At 41.8% G+C, this 25116-nt stretch overlaps 1 protein-coding gene across 4 annotated transcripts in view; it reads right to left on the minus strand.

The window, feature by feature from the left end:
* Positions 1-4523: 4523 nt before the first annotated feature.
* SPTBN1 (spectrin beta, non-erythrocytic 1) overlaps positions 4524-25116 on the minus strand; it is a 132951-nt gene continuing 112358 nt past the window's right edge. For all 4 annotated transcript variants that reach the window (XM_075749917.1, XM_075749916.1, XM_075749918.1 and 1 more), the window contains 13 exons: positions 24119-24249; positions 22572-22776; positions 22045-22419; positions 19583-19827; positions 19028-19166; positions 18145-18229; positions 16765-16961; positions 15572-15684; positions 14896-14959; positions 9521-9759; positions 8104-8277; positions 6231-6273; positions 4524-5871 (listed from right to left, as the gene is read on the minus strand). In XM_075749917.1, the coding sequence (XP_075606032.1) occupies positions 5656-5871; positions 6231-6273; positions 8104-8277; positions 9521-9759; positions 14896-14959; positions 15572-15684; positions 16765-16961; positions 18145-18229; positions 19028-19166; positions 19583-19827; positions 22045-22419; positions 22572-22776; positions 24119-24249 (2226 nt within the window). In that variant the 3' untranslated portion in view covers positions 4524-5655. The remainder of the gene's footprint in view (positions 5872-6230; positions 6274-8103; positions 8278-9520; positions 9760-14895; positions 14960-15571; positions 15685-16764; positions 16962-18144; positions 18230-19027; positions 19167-19582; positions 19828-22044; positions 22420-22571; positions 22777-24118; positions 24250-25116) is intronic.

Here is a 25116-nt window from a genome sequence, read left to right on the forward strand (position 1 = left end):
CCATAACACGTTTATTCTGCTGCAGGTCTGAGTGCAGTCCAGCACTGCCACATACGGCAGATCGGTAACAGCCATCTATCCGAGCCCACTGTGCTCATCCCCGCTCAGAGCCCAGAGGTGCAGAGTAAACGGCGCGATCGGCAGACCCAGCCAGCCTCTGGAGCAGCTGTCGTACCTCCGTGTCGCTAACCCTGTGCAACCTGCCCCTGCCCGGGGGTCTCCCAGACCTAACGGGACACCCAATCAATCCCTAACAGCTTACTGCCAGCCTTTATCCCGACATGCCTTCAGAGCTGTCTTTCCATAATCTTTTCATGGAATCTCAGGGATCAATTTAAAATTATTACCAGGGTTGCAGAGATTTTCATCTTCCCACAGGAACTGCTCTCACTTTTTCTGTCACAGCAAGGATGGTGGTGTTCCTCGCCTTTCAGCATCCTGCTGCCATACTTGACTCAGCTTCCTTCCTATGGTGATTCATCCTGCCACAAGTTTATGTAACTCTCTTAAAATCTGACTCTTTCAAGTTCAGAGAACTTTCATCCAAGCTCTTAATTCTCTTGAGTACACAAATACTACTCGACTGCTCAGGCAGTAGCGGATCTGTGGTGGCTAAGCATCCCTCTGGATAGAGTGACCTCTCATGGATAATGCTGGTAACTCTGTGAACAAGGGAAATTTTTTCTCAGCTAGGTGTGGGAGTAAACAAATAGCAGTATTAATAAGAAACTAGGAACAAAATTCATGTTAGGCCCAGGTAGTTTCTACTGTTCAAACACAATGAACCACAACACATTTCATTTAAAAGTTAAAGATTATTACGTGAAATTCATTAATATACAAAGTATATGACACTTCAAACATAGAACAACGCATGCAATTAAACTGCATTGTAGATTTGATGTTCACCATCACCAGGCTAATCAGGATGCTGAGCTTAAGCAGCAAGGCAGCATTCATTCTGAAATACACACTTCTGCACAAAGCCCTTCATTTCATACTTTACAGAATAAATTAGTATTTTATTGCAAAATAGACCATTTTAGGTCTCCCACTTCTCTGTCCTGGGACTCTCCCGCAGGTGTGATGACAGGGAAGCACAGGCTCTCCCCCTCGGCCGCTCCGGGCGTGCGCTGCATATGCTGCATTATGACACACTGCAGATGTGACCACGTGGGCCTGCTGAAGCGACTCCGCTGCCTCGGCTACACCGAGTGACTCGGATGTCAGGTGACGGCACACGCAACTCGGCTATGTTCGCTTCGATTGCATTAGCACATGTTGTAAGACACCTTGGCCCCGCTAGGCTGTTGTCAGAATGCACCATAACAAAAGGTACAAAGCTGAATTAGAAGCAAAACCCCCTAAACTCCTCTGCTTGTTGCATTTAATTGCTCTACCTTGTAGTACATTTCTCTTTATCATCACTAGTCATCCCATGTACCGTAACATTTACAGTACTGCACTGTGGGTTTGTTTTACGCCTTGCCTTCTTTGTACTTTAATCTTGTTTAAAATCCTTTGAAATAAAAATCTACCAGAACTGGAATAGTCACGAGGCTAGAGAAAGATGCTTGACAACAGGGACAAATCACATTTGGCAGTAAGGAACAGAACAGATTAGCGCCTCAAGTGCTGAACACCGATTCCTCAGCCAGGCCCTGCACACACACAGCTGTGGGGACAGCCCAAACCTGGACGCTAGTCTCTGCTGCACTGAGAACACGGTGCTTCCTTACCTGAGCTTTGTGCTGCTGGACCTCAGAGCATACCTTCTTGATGCCAGGATGCAGGAAAGCAAGCTGAATCCTTCTTCCACGTCGGCTGGCTGAGAGCTCCCGTTCCTCCTGTTGTCAGGATGTGACCTCGATTGTTCAGTCCACAGGTCGAGCCGTCATGTCAGAGAGCTGAACTCTGCTTTTTCCACTAATTTAATTCTTAACATTCACTCATTTACCACAGTCTGATTTTCTGAGTGGGTTTTCTTTAATGAAAAGGACTAATGTTTGTTCCAACTCATTGTGATTTAAGTTTCTATATTTATTCAGCCACCTGTGATCAGTCAAGGTAGAAAAAGCCAAAACAGCCACCAAAAAAAAAAAAAAGCAAAACTGTATGATACCTGCAAGTTATTTATTACAAAAGTATGTTCTTAAAGACCCTCCACATTTGAAGTCCATTCTTTATAAACTCAATCATAAAAAGAGAACATGGTGAAATGAAAAACCGTCTAAACCAGTATCTCACGGGAACAGAAATTAATCATGCGTTTCTTTTACTTCACCATTAATCTTCCTCATACAGAGTACAACCCTGCAAGAGAACATATTCTCTATGCAGAACAAATGGATTAACATTATTTGCATCCATCTAAAAGAAACCCCTCCCACCCAACACATGCTTAATTCCGATGGCTAATGAGTTTTGGGTTTTTTCCCTCATTATACTTCAGTTGTCGGGATATGGAAAGGGCCCTTCTAGTGGAGCTCTCGGATACCTTCTCAGCTTAGAACGCAATACAACGCTCCCACCAAGAAGGGAAAAAGGAAGGCAGACTGACCTGACTAGTGGATGATTTCTCTTCTTCGTAACAATTATAGCAATTCAGCTGGAAAGTGGCTGGCTTAGTGATTCTCTTTGAAATTTTTAAGGTTCAACTTCTGTATTACTTTCGCAATCTATCTCCAAAGGAATCATAACTTAAACATGGGTTATCTCACAAAACCTACCAACAAAGGAAATTGCAATGTAGTGTTAAACTCATTCTTCAGTGTGGTAACCAGAAGGGATAGAACCTTTCACCTGTCGGGGGTCTCGCCACACTTAGTGGTGCAATTTAGAAAGTAATAGAGCCACCTCTGCAATAGTTAACCCGGGTGGCAACAACAACCTGCTCCCATTTCAGTCCCCTTCCCATCATCCATACTTGGTCCTTCTTCTTCCTCTGATCCTTTCCAGCAGTCCCTTCAGATAACCCAAGCGAGATTCCCCCATTCCTTCTCCCTCCTGCACACCCGACCTGACTTTTCTGACCTGGCTTTGTCCGAAGAGGCTCTTCCTGACCCACCAATTCTCTCTGCACGGAAACTGCGCCCTTACAGTCCAAAGGGGAAAAACAGGCAAGGCTTACTAGAATTCGCTCTTGTTCCTCAGCAACTTGAAATCAGTTCCTAAGCAGAAAGGATTTTTATTTAAGTAGTTTTCAGGAACAAATTGCAGTAAGAAGCAAGACAAAACAAGAAAAACAATTCTGAAGGCATGTTCAACCAAGACACTACAGGCTTACACACAACAGGCAGTCAGGATCAATCTGTTAAATTACTCATCCTAATAGCTTAAGTGACAAAAATGGTAAGGCATCAACATTTTTACATACTTTAATCAACTGTTTCATATCCTCTTCTAATGTTAAACCTCAGCTTTCCATAGTGTATTAAGTTTTACACTTACAAGACTAGTGGTGTTATCCTACATTTTACTAATAATTAGACTGAAACAATGTCATATTACAGGAGTAAAAACTCATGTGCATGAATATTTGACTGTTTAATAACCCAAAAGAAACAGAAAAGCCCAGAAAACACAGTATACTCCATGACAAGAACTAAGACACTGTATTGGTCACATGTTCAGGAAACCGTCGCTTGGAAACACATTAGTTTGCAGTTTATCTGCTTTCTGTCTCAAATGGTATTGAAAACCCAGATCCCTTACATTTCGGTGATTTTATGACTTCTAATGCCTATTAGGGCTTCTTGGAGCCATTCCTTTTAAATGTTGCCCTAGATGGCATCCAACTTAAAGAAAATTCTGCAAAGATGCTAGTCTTTGAAATGCTGACAGCATCAAGGAAGCAGCGAGCTCCGGAATCACCTTAGCTGCACTAAACGCATGTCATCACAGAAGTGCAATGGTGGCTGTACCTTGAGAGGTGTGTTTTAAAAAAACTGACATAAAAACCCCAGTGAACTTAAACTGGGCAGGACAACAAGTCTTCAGTAAATTATAAAGTTCAATTATTGCCTGGTTTACTGAGGACTTAAGCATTTGAGCAAAGGGTAGGTAGAAAATTGGAGAATTAAGATTACTTAAAACAATGTTTTCTTTTCCTGCAAACTAGTACATGGATATTTACCTCAATCGGATAAGCCGTTCAGGTAACTCCTTCACTTGCCCTAGTTTATGCTTACTTCCCTTGATTCTGCCAGATTTACTGCTCAGAAAAAATATCTATGTCAAAATATTTTACAAGCCATTGATTTAATTCCTTCCCTCTTTATACTTTGGCACTTATTTGGGGGGCAGGTGGTAAGTGAAGGGAAAAGGAAGGTGAAGAAAAGTGGAAAGAGAGAAAACAACTATTTCAGTATGAACTTTAGCACACAAAAAAATGGAGTTACATTTGAAGGCATTCGTTTCAGTGCACAGCAGAGATGACATTTTAAAATAACTTTATTTTTGATCCTCTTTCAAAATTATGATTTAACATCATCAGAAATGAAATGAGAAACTTAACCAGCATATTTAGTTTTAAAAGCATTTAATGACATAGCATATATTTAACAGATAGGGTAAAAGTCTAGAGGTACAGTTCGATACAACTGAAAGCCAGTTCCAGTACTACTCTTGACTACAGGCCCAGTCATTGAAAGTTCATTCCTATTAAATGTAATTTTTGATTGTGCAGTAAGATGAAAATTTTTCATTACAATAGTTACAGTGACAGAGAAATGCACACTATGTATCAAATAGCAAGGTAATGTAGCAAAATTATAACACACAGTGCTGCAGCTGACAAGCAAGTAACCATTTGAGTAACATTACTTTTCCAGTAAATGCTTCAGTTCCACTTTTACACTTACCGATGATTTAGAGGGTTTATTATACATCTAGTCTTATTATACTTTGTACTAGAATTATCTGAAACATACAATATAATGTATTTCAGCAAAAAAAAAAATTTTGAAATTACAGATTATTTAAAACTGTATCAGCCTGCTAATCCATCTTGTACACCAACATTCTTATCTGTCGTACTCGATGCAGAAAAGCTTCAGGTTGTGTTAATAACCAACGCCAGGATATAAATGGTTTGCCTGTAAGTTAATGCATACCTGCACTCTGTTACAGCAAAGATAATACACTATCATTTTAATAAATGTTAGAATTGTAATGGGAGGCTCTACTAGTCAAGACTCAGCATAACAACCTTAAATGGAAGTGAACATTTTTGAAAATTTGTACATTGGTTTTTGATGTGCACAGTAGATTCGAAAGCACCGCTGCCTTGCATACCAATAGCACTAGGAGTGGGTTATTTTCCAAGACAGCCTCACAAAATTGAGGAACAGTTTAAATATTAAGATCTAATCTACATTAACTTCATTTAAAAAAAAAAAAAAAAAAAAAAACAAGAACAAAAACAAACCCCCAAAACCTGGTCCTCCCCCTCCTACAGAAGCTGCCCAATGCACCTCATACATTTGTAACTTTAGATTCTTTTTTGTTGGCTTTTTATTTTAAAACGCTCTATAAATAAAAAAATGTCAATCACATTGAGGAACATGAGGCACAGAGAGTAACGTATTGGTTCTGAGCTCGCATGCTGGAATTCCACTGGAACGGTCAGAGAAGTGCAGTGTGTGGAGATGGAGTTCACTTCTTTTTACCAAAAAGGCTGAATCTTTTCTCTTTATCTTTTTCCTTGTCTTTCTCCCGTTTGCCAGGGCTGGACTCGCTGGTTATTGTGACGCTGGCAGGTAGGGTCTGGGCACGGCTGGAGGCTGGAGTGCTCTGGGTGGTCGGGGACACTTCAATTTTATCGGAAGAGATAGCTGATGTGATGGCCTGAATCCACGTGTTCATCTCCTCCTTCAAGAAGCCCCAAAGGCAGAAAGCCATTACAATCCGTGTGTCACACGCCCTCACTAATTCACTCAACATTGTGGAAGGAACGGATACAAGTGGGAAACTAAAGGAAACACGGCGCTAACTCATCAGCTGGCACTCCTCTGGTTACACACCTGCAGAAGATGTCTACTAGAAGGTGTACCTGAAAAGCCCTGCTGCCCGGGTGGTGCCAGCGAGAGCTTCTGAATCTACACATTACACGCAAGACCACAGACCAGGAAATTAAAACGCACCCCTGAGCTCCTAGCAGCTATTTTTCTCCTGTTGTACAACAGCACAGATATCACATCAGTAATAAACAATAAGAAAAACAAACTTACATCATCTTTGGCTTGGAAGAGGTATTCGTTGCCATCAGTCAATCTGTAAAGAAAACAACCACCACAAACTTAGCTTGGTAGCAGTAACACTGCTTCCGCTCCTGCTTGTTTAGCTACAGCACATCAGACTGAGACATACGGGGCAGTCATAACACCTGTACGGGCACAAATACACCCCAGCGACTCGTGGTTTGGGATCTTGTACTGTTGCGCAGAGGCAGCCAGGCACACTGCATATTCTGGTCTCTAGACATGCTTATGGTAGCGGACGCGTTTCACTATGTCAGGACGCGCTGCAGAGCTTGCGATCTTCAGCAGCTGACGGTTGCTGGTTCAGTATTTGCTCTTTCGGGCAGATCTTTGCTCTTTTGCAAAAGACAGTATAAAAGTCGACTCAATGCTTTAAAAAGACAAAAGTCACAGGCAACACCCAGAGTTTTCATGGCTTTTGTAGAAATGTATCTGATTTTACTCAGACGGTTTAACTGGAATACATTTAACAATGTATGTGAAGATATGTATTAATTAAAAAAAAGACTGAGTAACATCAGATCAGGCATCTAAAGAAGAAGGAGGCAGGGCCAGTAGGAGCTGTGTTGCAAGGCTTCCTGATCTTTCCCCACAAAAAGAAAGCATTTTAAAATCTCTTTATGAAATTAAGTATTAAACAGTAAAATAACAGCGCAGACAGACACTAGGAAGAATATAATTCTGCCTTGCTTTCTTCTTTAAAAATATTAAGAAAAATATTTCCAGTGTACTCTCTAGAGACCACAACTAGACCTTTCTGTGAAAGGCCTGCGTGCGTGTGAGATCTGTAGAGACCTCAGCCTCCCAGGTGCCCAACAACATACCCCTTCTCAGCTTGGAGAGACGGACTTTGACATGATGAGCTGGTGAGCGCTCGGGGGACTCTCCTCATGAGAATGAGCAAAGAAAACACTCTACATGCAATTACTCGAGAGCGCTGATGCAGGTACTGTGTAAAGGAGGGCAACTGATTTTTCTGCCTAACTTTATATTTGGAACAGCATATCCTTACATTATCAGTTCAGAGGCCTTTAAGATATTATGAAGGACGAATCACGTAGCTGCAGGCCTGTCTTCAAGAAAGGTAAATTTCCCTAAATATTTTGCTATATATTTCCCTAAATACTTGCTATAAAGCAAATTTTGCTGCATATGGATTCTATCATCTTTAGGGGATTCTTGTATCCCTATAAAATTTTAAAAAAATCTACCTTGGAATACACAAACTGATCAGTTCATAAAATGAGTCTCCTTTGACAGAATCACCTAGCAGCTGTGTATTAACAGAATACTTTTTCACTGTTTGCACTAAAAGATTGATCAGCAAAACAGAAATACAACTTCGGAAGGAAAAGCCTTATTTTTTTTAACCTTTGAACAGCAAATACTTCACATACATCAAAATGAAATGGTCTGTAACTACACGTTCTAGACCTGAAAACGTGATAGATGTCTTCAGTAGTCTCCTAAATCCATACCAAAAAAAACTAAACAAGAAGCTTGATTTTGGAAAGAGCAGAACCATGAAAATTCGGCTCTTTTCAATTAATTCCATAGGGAGCAGCTGAAAAAGCTCAGCATTTTTAAATGCAGGCCCCTAACTTTAGGCAGACATGTCTAGTCTTGTCCCAGATGTAAATAAAGTGCACAGATTATTCTGACACTGTTTTGTGCTTGCTGCCTTTGATAAATATACCATGTCTCAGTGTTGGGAAGAGCTTGTTTGGAAAAGCAGATACTGCAGTTAGTAATTATGATCAGTTCCTAGGCAGGATTCTCCCACGAATTTGCACGGTGAACACACCCACCACAAACTAATGGCAAGATGCTTCAACAGGTTTACCTTAGCTTGAACACATGCTTTTTCTTTTTATAATCGACCGCTATTTCACAGACCGCTTCTTTCAAGCTGACAGGAATCTCATTGTGGTAGGGGATGCCGGAAGCAGCGGCTTTTGAATCCTTGTAGAAGCCCATCTCTTGGTTGTTTATGACACAGTACACGTTATGCCATGATCTTCGAGACACAGAAAACAACAAAAGTATTTATAAATCTAATGCTCTTACTCACAGAACTGGAGAAACCAAACACAGTTATTTCTATAAGATAATGGAGACCAGGACAGTCCGAGGATGTGAATACAGCATTCTCTCATAAAAGCGTGGCTTCAAGACAAAAGTACTGACTTTGGGCCAGATGGAATAGAGCTCTGTGATAGCACATAAGCACATCCCAACAGTGGGAGGATTGTTTGGCAGACCAGGTAGTTTGCATACTTGGGTGAGAAACTGATTGACCTTTTAATGACTACGCTTTACTGTAGAAGGAATTCTCACTGCTGCAAACGAACGAATGCATGTGAAATGCTCGATTGTTACAAACACTCTTAGTAGCATCATCTGCCTCATTTTCTACTGCAGCTATAAAAATCAATGATTACTAGAAATAAGAGTCCCTAGATACTAGTATTGGTAGCTTCACTGCCTCAAAGTAGTTCTCTCTCCAGCGTGAGGAACTCCAGCTGAACAAAAATCATAGCAGTACTGTACTCATTTGTGCTCTGCAGTCAGCTCTGCTGAGTACTTCGGCTCCTACCAAAGCCTTCAGATGTTGGTGTAGCTCACCACTTGCTACTCAACGCTTTCCCTGTCAGCCAAGTCATAAATTTGGTTTCAAGGGCTCTCTTAGGTTAAGAAGGACCCCAGTCTGCTTTTCCAGCACAGACAGAAATCTTAGAAGTTTTGCCTGTTTGAGAACCGCAGGATCAGGTCCTTAGGAATGGAATCAACTGAGGCACACAGAATCATCTTCACCCACTTTTCTCTTCTGAACAGATTAGAGAGTAGGTGGAAAGTGCTAATGTGCAAACAGAAAATGTCAGAAGAATATGGACATTTCTATTCTGCCACCTACGCATTTTTCTTTTCTGGTAGTAACGTACAACTTGAGAGATCTGGAATCAAATCCCACTACTGCCACAAATTCATCATGTGAAGTGGGAAAGTCACGGTATCTTTATGCCTCAGTTTTCCACCTTCCAAATATGGCTAACATTGCATTTTCTACCATGTATCTTTAGATTGCAACTTATCAAATATGCTGTTGAACCATGCACGCACAGTTCCTATGACAACAGGAACATAAGCCTGATGGGTCTTTAGGAGCTGTGAGAAGACAATAGCAGCAGGGATAATATTTACTGTCTTACATCTTGGTGAGTTCAGATGCAACTACCTGCCTTAAGCATCGAGTACTTTACCTGCTCGAGGCTTTCTTGCTGTGTGTCTCCCATTCATGCTTGCGATGTAAGAAGCCCTCCATCTGAGCTGAAGGAATCTCCTGTGTTTTGGCTGGTAGGGTAGCAGCAGTTTGGGCCTGAACGGCACTCTTGGCTTTGCGGTCTGCCGTCGGAGAAGGGACGGGACTAGACTCTTTCGAACTTGTCCTCTGCTCTGCAGCTCCATTGACCATTTCGTTTGTTTCTGCAGTTTCTGCCACCTAGGGACAGCGGAAAAAAAGTTCAGCTAGAAGCCTCACAACGCAGAGGTATCTTGCAGTTAATCTGTTTCCCTGCACAACGTGGCTGTGTATAAACTTTGCCTGGAGAATGACACAGGCCAATAAGATCTTTTTCACACTCCATGGAGACACAGAAGGCCAAGGAAATTAGAAGGTATAAATGGATTAGTACCCATTTTATAGGTAGAGAGATGGGAAAATAACAGCAGCTAAACATCAGTGTGAATTTTACTGTGCTTTGCTCTGCTGGTCAATTCGTATTCTTTTATATATTGTTATTCCTAAAATGTTTGGAACAGTAATAATCACACTTTCTGCAAACCTAGAGGAACAGTAGAAGTTATACACATCAGCCACCTTAAATACATTTATGACATTACTGGGGTATTAAAAGTCTATACAAGATATTAACCACAAGTCAGCAGAAAAAGATGTCAAAATTGCCCAGGAGCATTTACAAAAATTTGTGCTGTTTATTTGTTTCTGTAAAAGCTCCTTTCCCCCTTTCCCCATTCCCCTAGTGACACAACAAAATCAAAACATGCAGAAATTAGAGAGATTACACCATGCATTTCATCTCCACCATCCCAGTTAGGATATTGGATCTTAAAGACAAGGGAAAGGAGGTCACGTGTCAATTCATCGAGGTCTTTTTCAGACTTTTGGTATTAGGTGGATTGGATTTGTGTTAAAGGAACTGAAAACCACCACAGTCACACAACATCACACAGCTATTTACCCCCAAACAAAGACAGAACCAAGGCCTTGCCCATCACTTGCTTTGTTGATCGCGTTGCCTGTCGCACTGTGATCGAGATAGCCTAGAGAGCAGCCGTGTTTCCAGCAGCTCTGACTGGTCAAGCTGTCGACGTCTTCAGGAGCCATTCATCCAAAAATCATTTAAATTGGAATCCTAATGGCTATAAACTTTTGAAATGCAGCTTGGTCCCAGTTTTTTTTCTTGTACCATTACTTTGACATGTAGAGCCATTGGTAGCAGCTCAGAAGTTACACAACCAGTGTGTATTATTATTATGATTATGATTAGCAAGTTACTAAAGCTTAGTGCTGCTAATGCTCTAGTAGATTACAAACATTCTGGACTGTTTTTATGCAGACAAGCAGGTATTTGTGAATGGCACGATAATTAGACATTCCCACTTCTGCACATGGCCTGGACAATTCAAAAGCAGCCAAATTATTATGCAACAAACTAAATTTTGCCACCGATTGCTAGAACTTCTCATACCTGCCAAGTACACGTTGTTGTACCTCACACCTTTGTACCTCATATAGTGACCTAGGAAGATCTAAGTGTCAACTTGCTATGAATATGGGAAGGATTGGTTAACTGCCTTTAAGCAATCTAAATCTCCAGACACTACACCACTGAGACAGGGAAAGAATCACAGCTCACATTCCACTTCAGTCACATCTATTTTACTCTGTCCCTAAAGATATGTAGCCTTACAGCCTAGTTTGTGAGAGGAAACATCTACCCTGCACTGTTATCCAGTGGAAGTAAAAATCAATGACGCTGCTGCTTCTTCACAATTAGGACAAAGCTGAGCCATCAAACCTCACTATTTGTATCCAAATCTCAAAATATACCAAAAATGCTGCATCAAAAGGGGGAGAGGGTAAATAAAGAGATGAGGCTGAAGATGACCCAAACACTGCCAGCACAGCTACTACACCGGTAGGGAAATGAACAACCCGTGATTCACCAACGAAAGCTCAATAAATCAACCACCACCAGTGCTGACCACTGCTGGCCAACAGATCGCGGTGTGCATGGAAAAGGACAGCCCTTTGCAAATCTTACTGCCCAGTGACACTGAACTTCAAACTCTCTGCTTTTCAACTGGCTGGGTCCTGTCTGAGATCTACGAAGCCTTTGTGACCAGCGAATAAGGAACTACATAGACCACAGTAACTTACCTCAAAAACTTACATAAACTACCCAGAACTACCTGTGACCTAAACTGATGCTGGAGGCAGCACATTTTCTGTAGCAATACCAGCAAGATGTGAAAGTATTACTGATTTTTGGGTACCTATAACCACTAATCTGAAGTCAACCAGACCAGTTTCCAAACAGCAGCCACTGCACAACTACTTAACGTGTTCTTATGGGAAATAACATGTAATTCAGTGCTACAATCTGCAACCCAGTGGTTTTAAAAGGTAACCGCCAACTTTAATCACACAATCAGACCTGCAACTTCCACTTAAAATTCTACTGATTTTAAAAGGTCTATGAAAAGCTTTTCTGATGCTCTTTCGGGTTTTATTTCCTTTTCATGTGTTATCTACAATTAACAGAAAACAAGCAAAATAAATCTGAATCATGAACAGCTATGTGAAGAATGTGTCATGAAAATAGAGAAAAAACAGGAGCTAAACAAACTTTAATGGAAACATGCATCTGGCATGCAGAGACAACGCAACGGAGGACAAACATTAATAGCAAACTGTACTGTTACAACAAAACAGTTATCACGTACATGAATACAGTTTTCTTAACCGTGACTGAGAGGTTAGTTGCAAGTGCTTTAGTGGCTAAAGACTACTCCTGAGATACTTAAATCAGGACTATAACATGCAAAAAGACAGCTGGTGACATTGACTGGAGACATCCCTTTGATTTTCAGAGTGCTTGAAGCAACGTTATATTTGGTTCATCAACTTAGGTCTCCGCGCCACAGCTTAAATAATAGAGACGTATTTGCCTTTTTCAGATGCAAATAGGTGGCAGCCTATATATTGTTCTGGCATACGTACCATTTTAATGTTTTAAGCCAGTACCATAGGCCATAATAAACAGGTGAAATCTTACACTTCTAGTGCTGAAAATGATGACCTTAATCAATGACTTAATTCATTTTTCTTCATCATAAAAGTGTAATTTTTATATATATAGGCATACTAATACAAGTAAAAAAGTGTATCTATATAAGTTACTTTTACATACTACTTTTTAGCCAGAATACATCTGAAGGCTTCCCAGATGGTGGAGTCTGAAGCTACAGCTATACTGCTCTGAGAACTGTTGTACTCTTACAGGCACAGAGAGCCAACACTGGTATAGGTAGTCACCAGATCATCTGCATAAATTTATATGGAATTTTTAAAAGCATTAAGAAGCTATATGTTGTTATCCTGACAAAAGAAAAAAAAAAACATGCATCATGAAGTGGAAAGACAAGTTACAGCAAAAGTACAATTACTGAAGCACATCCTTTCAATCATCTTTTTCGCTTTATGAGCTCAGCCAATACAGAACAATTTAGCTACTGCACAGCTAGCTGCCAGAAGTCTAAAATCAGATCAACAGGAGCATATTTCACTCCCCAAATCAGAAATACAGCTGTGTACATCTGATGTATTGCAACACAAGATTCAGTGAACTGAGCTAAAAAGCTCTCATGAAAGACCGAAGTGCAGATGGCAAAGATTAACGTGGAAATGCATTATGTATCAAAAACAACAAAAAAAAAGAAAAAAAGAAGCAAACAGGCGATGTGTAAGGCTGTGGTAACCAACAAGATGAAGATGATCTGGGATGCGCTTGCAGGCCACTTTGTGTTCCTTGCCACAACTATATATAATTTCATAAACATTAGAATGTACAACAGAGAGCTCACGTCATCATTTAAAGTTAAAGATGAACCGAAAGGCTTTATTTAAAGGAAGAAAAAGGTAGAACCGCTTAGTATCCTAGAGCATTGATAGAGTCTGTGTGCAGACCCAAAAGGAACTGGGACGGGCTGTTTGAAAGATAAACTTATGCTGAAAGGCATTTCCTCCCCAGAGTCCCAGACGGGGACCTGCATTTCCTTTGCAACCCTGGCCAGAGCTCTAATATCCACGGATCTGAGCCTGCCAGGAGCCTTTCCTGCACTTAATATGACCTCAGAGAGTGAGGTTCAAAAAAGGAAGAAAGAGAAGTGTCGTTTTTCTCACCACTCAAAGCGTTAATTGAAGCAAGTAGGCTTTACAGGAAGGTAATGGAGAGATAAGCCAGTTTTCAACTACTGTGTTGCTTTAACTATATATACATATTTACTGGTATTTTTATGGCTGCACATTAGGATTATTGGCATGCATCCTGACTCCACTGGGACATCCCCTATCAAGAAGGAATGAGTAAGACATGGACCATTCAACCTGCATCTATATCAAATAAAGAGCTGGGATCTTAGACCAATGTATTTTATTTAGGTTTTAAAGAAAAGCACCATGACCTCTCCATAAGGGTCTGCACCCTACTCGCATTTATACTACTGTCTCTCCAGTGTCAGTAAATGGAATTGCTGTAGTGTAAACTGGACAGGACTGAGGCAAAATGGGGCCCCAAAACAGCTGTTCAGCAAGATCACAACCCTTCATGAGGAGTGAATACCAACATAAATCTAGATACTAGGTTTTCATGTTTTATTTCACGTTTATTTTTATCTGCGGTCAATGAGTCCATTCTGCATGGAATGTTATACAACTAACCTTAAGGCTTTTTCTTTGTCGATAGTTACAACTCTCCCCTCCCTCCCAGCCTCTACTGCCGAGCTCACTTGCATGTATTATCTTTGGCCTTGTAAATAACTCGCTCGCTAATGCAGCTGATTTAATAATGTTGCCGTGCTGAAACCTGTTAGTATAACTCGATGCGTCATACCTGTCAGATTCTAGTTCTCTTCTTCATTATGATGTAATCTCATTAAATCTCAATTACTCATATAAAGGACGATTTAGCTGGAAAATCTTAATACTATTAGCAACATGAAAAACTCACAGTAAATAACATGAAATAAATGTGTCACCTTAAAGCAACTGAGTGTCAGTGGGGAGATTCAAATAAACAAGGATTAAACTGAAGCAAATATATCTCCAAGGGGCTGCTAATTAAATAAAAGTCAACTGATGGGAAGGAAGAGAAAAGCAGCAGGGAAATCCGAAGCCAGAAGATTAAACCAGTACCAGTAAACCATACTGAAAAACTGTGTCTTTTGCTGCAAATGATTCTGTATGTCACAGTCCAGACCACGATCGGTCATTGGCTGTCCGTCTGCTAATAAAGTTTTTGTAGTTTTGGTAGGTTTGGGAGCGGTAACTAACCCGTGGAGATTCCTGGTCTGATGGCAAACCATTTTGGGAAACCTGTTCTCCTTTTGTCCCATCCCTGTTGGGAGAGAGGAAAGAGAAAAGAAATTGTATTAACTTCTGGAAAGTCACTCATGTTTTTCCCCAAAATGAGATTTTCCTGCTGAGTATCATACATCTCAGAAATTCAAGAAAGTTCTTAAAATCCTCAGGCCCAACTGAGTAAATCCAATGTTAAGTGAGATGAAAACAGGCTTTCCTGACAGTTACCTTACAAATAAGTCTACTCCTATCACACCAGTCATTTTATAATGTTAATGTTCCAGGGACGTGGCTATCTGTAACTGATGCTCCTTAAAGAAGAAAGCCAAGATTTTTCAGAAATTTTAATTCATAACATATGTGTAACCGGGTGTAAACCCAGTATTTTTACTTTAGGACCGGGTACACTTCAGCAGTTGTAACACTGCATCATGATGAAAAATTGGAACATTCAACTTAGCAGTGAATTTAGACATCTGGGAAAGTTCCTGTCCCCATAAACTACATCCAGCAAGTCTTCTAAAGAGGGCTGCATTACAAAATGATGCACCCTCCAGACTCTCCCTTTACCATGCCCGTTCAGCCTGAGAACTCTGTCTGAAGAAACTGTGTGAATTACACAGCTCAGCTTCCCACACCGTGGGCTTACCATTGCTGCTGGGAGTCTGCATCCTCTGCAATCTTTGGGCTTGGCTCTGGAGTGGGCGGCTGTCTCTTCCTCTCCTCTTCCTCTTGTTGCCGACGTACTTCCAGCAGTTCCAACTGAGAAATGAAACATTTTTTGTCCACTTAAGAGCACTGCACATTTTTCAGGGGCATTTCTAGAAACTAAAAATAACTCTGTACATTTTTCTGAAACGTTACCGAAATTAGATTTTATTGGAATAAAATCTGAAGGCATCAGTCTTTAAAAGTATTAATCATGCAAAGTTTGTTGCACTGAATCTGTCAGTAAAGGCATACAGTATCAGACCCTTCAACATCAAGTAGACTGCCTGAGCAGCAGCTTGCCACTGTCCATGCTTCTTTTCTAATTCATTCTATGGAACAAAACCCAGCTATTAAAATATTGAAAAGTGACATGCTCTTGTCTGCTTGCCATACATAGAAATAAAGTGTTCCACAGTCGAATCCCTGAAGTTAACCATCTAAATAAAACCAGCCTGATTTCTGAAGATGCTGAGAAACTCCAATGCATTTTATCTGCAGCTGTGACACTCGGTGCGTGTGAAAAATCAAGCCACTTCAATTTTAGTGTCTAAAGTAAAATTATTCTCCAAAGATGGTGACATGCTCTCCAAGCATTAATTACTGACATTGCAGCTGTGCTCAAAATGTGGTTTTTGTTGGGGTTGGGGTTTTTTGCTTATTATGTCTTTCTAGGGGTACAACATAGCCCGGTACTGGAGCAGTCTGTCAAACCCCTCCTCCTTCTCCGTCTCCTCACACTGTCATCTTTAACTGAAAATAATTTCAAGGATTTGGATCTAGGTCGTTTTCACTCGGAATCCCCCTTCCCTTTTAGCAGTATAACCTGGATGGCAGAGGGCTGGAACAAACTGCTCAGTTCTTGAATTTGCTTCTGGGTCATCACTCCTGGGCCTGATGCAGCTCTTGTTGACTACTAAGGTCATTTATCACTTAAGCCTTCCTTGAAGGAAATGAACCTGAGAGGTTTTTAATGTTGCTGGGAACACGGAACTTCAGGCCCTGGGTGATTGGCCTAGCTTGATTAACAAACAGATCAACCAAGGGAGATTAGGCTGGTGATTCTGAACAATCAGATGGCACCAGAATGAAGGGAAATGGCCAAGAGAGGTTATTCTCGCCTATACCACTCACCGTGGTCAGTCTTTCCAGTGCTGCAAATCTCTCATCCCAAGTAGCGGCGGATTTTTCAAATGCTTCATGTCGCTTAATTAATTTTTCCACTTCATCAACACTTTGACCTATTTCGCGACTGGATAGGTAGGGCTCCTGTCCCAGCAGCCAGGCCTCAGCCACACTTGCATCTCTTGAAAACTGGTGTACCTCCAAAACTGAGCAAAGAATGCACAGATATCAGCGCCACAAGCATCAAAAAGAGCATCATAAAGTCATCAGGCATCTTCTGAATTTACTTAAAAATAACTTGGGAAAAAAGGAAATGTATTTGGCTAAGTATTTTCCTTAATTAAGCTCACTGAAATTAATCATTTAAAAGACAGAAATTTGTCCTGCTAGTTTTGATTTGAAGAAAAATAAAAGTTAAGGCCCACCTTCACTTCTTCCACGGACTATTTAATTTTGGAATTTCAGAGTTTCCTTTTTGTTCTAATCTGCTGTAACCTACTAACTTCAGAGCAGAAAGTCTGTTATCTGCTGGTTTTCTTCCTCAGAGTGCCCTGTCTACAGAACAGCTAGACTGTAGGCTGTAGCTCCCTTCACAAGCAGTATTTCTGTACTTTATGCTTGTCTCGAGTGCTATAGTTCCAGATTTCCTTCTGTCTTCACAGCTGAAAAAAAGCTACCACAGCTTTTGCAAAAGGGACTGAGCTATTTTGATGAATAATATGGTGCAAACACCCAAACTGAGGGACAATTGCCCATGCTACTGTATTTCTTAAAGCCTGCTGAGGCTCAGAAACAACAAAGTATATACGGCAGCCCAGAACCCCACAAAATGAGTACGCTGCACTATCCGTGTTGAGATCCTGGACATCTGTCTGCTGGAAAGGCTTCAGTCCGTCTAGGAGATACAGATCACTTTGCTAGAGTATCAGAACTGGGTTGCCGTTGCTGGTGTAAAACTTGCAAAATGCCGCAATGCTTAAAAGTACACCTTTTGTCAGTAAACTGCTCAACGTGCTAGCCTCTCAGATAACGCAGGCACGTTACATGCATAAGGTAGCAGGGCTTCACTTCTCCCTGTTTTTTAGTAGTGCATCATTTGTAGAAACACCGTTGGAATGTGACCATCTGCAAAATATGGTAGACCTGTTTCACCCAGCTCCAAATTTGATCATATACAATAAGACCTCTGGTGCAGGTTTCTTGGGTTCAAATTCTCAGTTATTTTACAATCAACAGGTGTGAATCTTAGTTATGACAGTACAAACACACTTTGAAGCACTGTTAAATAAAAGACTAAGGAGCTGCAGGTTTTTTTCAACACTCAGAAAGACACAGTGAAGAGAGAATTAGATATGGCCCCGCCCAAAAGTAATCCAAGGATGTCCTTACTCAGTCTCAGCCACTCCCATCTGTCTTCCCATTTGTCAATCATTTCTTTTCTCTTTTCTGTCAGCTGCAGCAGCTTTTCTTTGATCTGGATTGAAGAGAACGCAGGACTGTTACACAGGCACCAGGCTTGCCCCACCGCACTGCGTAAGCTGTTACCACCAGCAAACGGCACTGGCATTTACAGACAGGACACACTGTGCTAGACTGTCAGGAAGTGACTTAAATGTGAATAGAACAGGTGTTTTTCTCTTCAAAGTATAAATAAATATGCCATTTGTATTAAAATATCACATTTGCATAAGCACACAGTATCTGTTAAAACTACAGCACCAAGTTTATTTGATAAAAAGACTATAATGGACAAACAAATCTAAATAGCGCAACCATGTATTTTATCTTCTGCCCTTTTCCTAGCAAATAATGCAAAATGCGCTGCCCACGATTGTTACAAAAAGCCTGCAGCTACCTGCACTAACAACGCTGACGTGCCAGCGTAAGGCCCGTGTTATTCTCAGGGTGAACGCTGGCTAGCAAAACCTCATGGTTGGCTCTGCTCTTGCTCAGAGAAGTCACCTTTCCAAACACAGCCGTCCCAGAGCGCGCGCTCTGCAGAACCGAATGCAACAGCTTCTTTGCTTTTTCTGGGCTGAAAATGATACTTTCAATTTCGGTGCCATCTCTGCTACCCGATGTGAATTCACAGACTTAAATTACACACTAATTTCACAATGGCAAATAAGTGGAACAGTCCCTGCAGGGATGCATGTCATTATAAACACACAGCTTATTAATCTGTAGATTGCACCATGCAAGTTTCTCCAGCTGAAACAGAATCTCTAGGCCAGCTGCACTGCGGTCGTTACACATTCAGGAAGCACAGTACCTCCTCTGATGCATAGTGTTTTCTGGCCAGAAGAGATTTGCCGAGCTCAATGCAGGTAGTAAAGCTGTCGTTCCGGGCATCGATTTCTGCTTTGATTCCCTGGTGATTGTTCATTAGCAGTTCAACAGACGAAACATCCCTAAAATGATCAATCCATGGTTCAGAAACATGTCTTCCAGATTTAACAGCGGCTACATTTTCAAACAAGTAAACTAACCCAGCAGTGTACAATAAAAATATTAATTCCTAGACTGTCTTTGTAGTTCAGGAAGCAAGACTGTTAGCAGCCTTTCCTTAGGAATGGCACCATTCTGGTCCAAATCAGAAATCAAACAAACAAAGGTGTGGGACTTAATCTCTTTGATTGCAATTTTACATTGCAATTTCTTCAGCAGCCCTCAGGCTCTGCTGGGCAGCACTACACAAAAGCAAGCTGCTACGCCACCACCTCACTTTGAGAGCCTGTCTCTGAATTTCTGGCTCAGTGATGCTCAGGCTTTTCGTCAACTGACCTGCAGCCTTCTCTTCTGCTTGAGAGGAAAAACTTTACATTACCTTGGCTTTTCTTGGGCTTCTATCTGTCGGATAACGTCTTCCATCCAAAGCATGAGATCACGAACCATGCTGAAGAAACGGAACTTGTCTCCTGTATCCACCAGTCTCACCCTGCGGCCCTCGCACGCATCCAACAGCGCCTTCCACGCTTCTAGGACCTCGTTCTCCCTCTTCTGGATGTCATCAGCTTTGTCGCCAGCATAGGCAGCCTGAAGGCGTGCGGCATCCTCCTGCAGCTGTCTCACCTGGTGTGTTTTTGTAAGAGAGAAACGCATCAGCATTTGGATACTTTTGAGTCACAAATGCAGGAAAATTTTAGCTGCTAATTGATCATTTGAATGGCTTTCTAAGGTCATTGCAAATATATTTGGGGTCTGTTGATACTAAAAAGGTTTGTTCTGTTATTAAGTCAGTATATCCCTCTGAGAATATTTCTTAGAGAAGACTGTTGGGTCAAAATAACAAAGATTTGCCGCTGCCTAAACCTCCCGTAAAACTGGGTGCTAATGCAAAGTGACTGTTAAATGTCAGGGGAAACGGGGACCATTTTCATCACCAAATTTTGAATGCCACTCAGGAACTCCTGTATCAAAACCACTACTCTGACAGAGGATGAAAACTATTTTAATGACAGAGAGGCTTTTCCAAAAATGGAGATAATGACTTCAAACCAAAGAAAACTGGGAAATTCAAAGATCTTTCTACTGTTAGAAATCTCCTTTCCTTTCAAACACTGTCTTGGGACATCAAATGCTATTTCTTGACTTTCACATATTTTCGAGCCAGGAATCATTTTATTAGCTCTTTTCCAATAATCTTCTCTTTTTTTAAAAAAAAAAAGTTTGAACATCAAATTAAACAGTGTTCTAGCTACAGGCACAGAGATCATCGCGCCGCTGTCATAATGAGCCATCTCAGCGCGCTAGCTGTTTCACCCAAAGCTATCCTAAGTGCTTTCACTGCAGCTCTGCGCTATGATTACACATTCCTTCATTTAGGCCTTGATTATAATTACCTTTCTGAGAGACTGGGATTGGTGTTCTGTGAATGGCTCCCATTTTATGTATAAAATCTACAGCTTCTGAAAGTAAAACACTGGGAAAATCAAATGGTTGCTATATCCCCTTTACTCTAGTGTAAACAACTATGTAAACTGCAACATTATCAAGAGTTGGCAGGCAGCTTGGCCATAAAAGCCATCTTTTCCGACCTGCTGGGATAAATGTAGTCAGTCGTAATTCCTCCACTCCTTAAGCAACTTGTTCTCTTCCGAAATTCTTATTTTGGCAGCTGAACATTGTTTTTTGGTTTAGAATCCCCTGTGTGCTGTACAAAGGGCTGCCACCTTCTATTTAACATACCCTGGCTTCAAAAAGATGTGGAATTAGATCAAGTTTGGCTGCTTTTAGCCTGGACTATGTACTTTAAATCTCTTCAGACTGCTGTTAGGAAGCATCATAAAAAGCAATATTTAAGTCAGAACGCCCACATTCATAACCAAGTCAGAAAGTCTCTATGTAGGTCTACAGACTTCCTCTGCCTCTCAGAAAGGAAAAACAAAAAGTGCCTAGTGGAAGAGGATTTGCTTGGGGCTTTTTTTGTGGTTTTTTTAATGAAAACCCCAAACAGCCAGGGTTACACATCCCTTCATATCTGCCCCTGTCCTCCAAGTATCCTTTGGAATATCGATTCTTCCATGGGACAGGATAGTCGCATCTTGCGTTCACCGAGGTGAACATGGCTTAAGGAGCAGGCAAATCTGAGGTGGCTTCCAGCACAACTAACATAACGCCCAAGAACAATGATAAGGACAGAAAAATCTGAAATCTGTATTTCATACTACCTCTGGTGCATTAAAAATTCTTTACAGAATTTTTAGTATCAGTTCAACGTCTTTCAGAAATTTATGTAAGAGCCAATATGTTAAGTCAAATGAATCTTTTTTTCTTCAAATGTAAGCTATTTTCCAGCCACATCAGCCACACAGTGTACTGCTGGTGCTGCTGCTTGAGGCAATCAGAGAAAGGTCCTCTGAGGAGCTGAAGTGTGCTGCCCACGTGCCTCTCCATCCACCCTCTATTCCTACCCACGCAGCAGGCTGAGACTGTCCGGAGACATCACGGCTTTTTACTTTACTTTGAATCAATACAGAAGTTCTCTGCCTTTATGATTTCTTCTTCAACCAAGGACAGGAAATGGAATAACGTTCAGCAATTACCTATGTATTCAGAAATCTGTGTACTTATGGATTCCTATTTTAGATAAACTAATTAACCTAATGCAATGACAGAGAAGCAGAGAGACAGATAAGAAAATGACGCAGGTGAAGTTGTTCCCACAGAAGCACACTTGAAAGCAGCTGGCAGCACTCTGTCTCCCAGCCATGGAGGGGGCCAAGAGCAGCAGAATTCTGCAGCTCAGGATCCTATACCCACAGACAGCATCGTTCACTTGCTACGTACCTGGGTGCCGAGTGCCTGGATATCGTGCTCAAACGTTGTGTGCATTCTCTGTAGTGTTTCCACTGTGTTTTGGTCTCTACCAAGTTCTTCAGGTAGTTTCTTATGTTTGTCTTGAATACGCCCTAAGATCTCCTTGGCATCATGGTAAAATTTGTGCAGTTCATAAGAGGCTGCTAGAATTTGTGTTCTTGTGTCAATGAGCTCCAGGAGATCAGCCCAGGCCTCATTGAGTCCGTCCTTCCACTCTGCAATTGTCGCAGCATCTGAATGTCCAGAGTTGATGAGCTCATCCGCCATGTGGTTAACAGTATCGACACGCTCCTGTCCAATGTTTCCAGTGTCTCGGGCAAATTCTCGGAATCGCTCCTGTAGCATCTGAAACGCAGAGAACCAGACTCATGCAGCGCTGTAATTGCAAACTGATCTGAGCAAACCAAGCAAACCTGCCATCCATTTGTATTAATCATCTACTCTGTGCAGCAGGCAGAAAAGGAATGTCAACCTGCAGCCACCTCCAAAGGACGTACCGTTACATGTTCGTAATCCTGTCCCAGCTCGTGGGATCCTGCCACCACCTCCCTTTCAGCAATCCATTGTTCCAGGTCATCCACCTCGCGGTTAAGCTGGAACAGCCTGTGTCTCTCATCCAGCTTGCCCCGTCTCTCTTCAGCTAGATCCTTCAGGCCTGCATACAGCTTATCCACTTTGGACTGGCGCATGCTGATGCGCTCACTGAAAAAAAAACAGAGAGCATTGAGTCCTCATAGCCCTTTACAAATAATAAAAGTAAACGGGGAAAAAAAATCTACAAGGAATAAAAATCACTTTTGGGGTATTTAATCCAGAGAACACGTGTTTGCTGCATGTACAAATTTGACTCAGACACACCGGACCAATCCTCTGCTGGCATAGTTGACTGCACTAACTGGAAAATGTCTCTGCCCTGTACATATAACCCCCCTGGCTTTAGAGGGTGAAGCTGGGAACCAAGCTCTCCATTGGTTTGACCACAGATCATACCAGTCCTCTCCTACAATCAGAGGCAGGATCTGGGCTGCTGAGGAAAGGAGCATTTCTTTTTCATTTAAATCCTACTTTGAAGTTCAGAAGTACTCATGGGTTTCTTCCTCCCTAAAGCTCAGCATTTCCAAAAGTGATTAATATTTCTACTTGCTGTAACTTTTGCCTGTATTTTGTCTGAGCCATATAGCCCTGTCAAATTGCCTTCGTTCTGCCTTGTAAAGTTGATTACGCTCTTCCAGTACTCAGTCAGCTCAGCCAGGAAATCCGCTCTCATCAGAAATTATCATGACCACAAGAGAGTGCTTTTGAGTTAAATAACAATCTTCCACCAGAGGCAGAGAGTGTCTTTCCTAAGATAGTCCTAACTTCCTATCTGCGAAGGCAGAGCAGTTGAATACATCAGCCTCACAGTCAAATCAGCCTTGCAGTCAAAGCCCATGGAGAATTCTGTTTGCTTAACTGCAGCTCTCACAGCAAAACAGTTCTTAAGCTTCCTGAATTCTCCCACAGGGAAAGTACGTTGAGATAAATTTACCAAACCCAAGATGTTAATGTGCCCATGTTTAGAGGAACAGATTCCAGTCTCTGATTCTACTGGAATCTCAAAGAGAGGAGGCAGATCTTGGGGAGCACTGCCCTACAGAAGGATAAATGACTGAGACCCTATGGGCTGGACATAAAAGTTGGCTGTGAATACGGAGTGAATACGGATGCTTGTCCCTCAGGATTGCTGTACCTCCGTAAGGTTCAGCAGTGCTGGCAGACCGGACACCACTAGCCTGTGTAAAGGATACAATGGACATTTGTGAAGGTGTCAGTACTACCCAGAAATCAGCAGCTGCACATACTGTCCCTGTTCAGGACCCCATCTCTGGCCAAATCAGGGTGGTCCGACATGCATCGTGAACTGAGTGAGGCTGAATTCCTCTTCCTCTGTACACTCTTCTGAGCTACTTACTCTTTGTTGTAGTCTTTGTGTGTCAGAATGACCCAATGAAGTGACTGACCTACTAAAAGAATGCATAATCCAAATAAAAATGGCAGTTAATACCTTTCTGGGTGATTATCTGCCACCAAAGTTCTGCTGGTCTTTGAAAGCTGGTGCACAGTTTCAGCATAGTCTTCTACAGCTTGTTCCAAAATCTGGTGTTTCTTCAGCATGGACACTGCACTCTGTTCATCCTGTAATGGTGACAGAAAATGCCAGTCAAGTCCTCCACTTCAGAGAAAGACATCACACACCAAGTTCACCTTGGTGTGCAAGCAAAAAGTGGTAGCCAGAAAGACTGATAAAGAACTGCTCCCAAGTACAGCTTGAAGACAAGTTGTTCTGACGATGGTATATTAATAGTTGAGTTCACAGCAAATGGTACCCACAGAAAGCAAAATAACAAGTGAAAGAGTGCATGCCGCAACTCCTCTGGGATGCAGAAGAAAATTACATCAGCTATGCACTGAGCACCTCGAATTTCCTCCTCTGGGGAGCTCTTTGTGTGTTTACACAACACTGGTGATTATGTAGGGCTCAGAAAAATGGAATCATTTTAGGCACATCTCGTGGTTCAGCCCCAGCCGGCAGCTGAGCACCACACGGCCGCTCGCTCATTCCTCCGCCCGTGGTGGGAAGGGGAGGAGAATTGGAAGAAAAAGGTAAAACTGGTGGGTTGGGATATAGACAGTTTACTGGGACAGCAAAGGGAGACGGAACTAACAACAATACTAATACAAGAATATACAAAGGGGGTGATACACAATGCAATTTGCTCACTGCCTGGAACCTGATGCCCAGCCTGTTCCCAAGCAGTGACCCCTCCTCCCTGGCCAGCTTCCCCCCTTATATACTGAGCACGATGTCACATGGCATGGAAAATCCCTTTGCCCAGTTTGGGTCAGCTGTCCTGGCTGTGTCCCCTCCCAATTTCTAGTGAAAATTTACTCTATCCCAGAGGAAAGCCAGGACAGCACATCACTTGTCAGGCTTTTCAACCACAGCCTGCGTCAAAGAAAAGAAATCCTGCGGAGCCCATGCCAAAGGATTCTTCACTAACG

Source organism: Balearica regulorum, chromosome 3 (assembly GCF_011004875.1).
Source record: "Balearica regulorum gibbericeps isolate bBalReg1 chromosome 3, bBalReg1.pri, whole genome shotgun sequence".
Lineage (NCBI taxonomy): Eukaryota > Metazoa > Chordata > Aves > Gruiformes > Gruidae > Balearica > Balearica regulorum.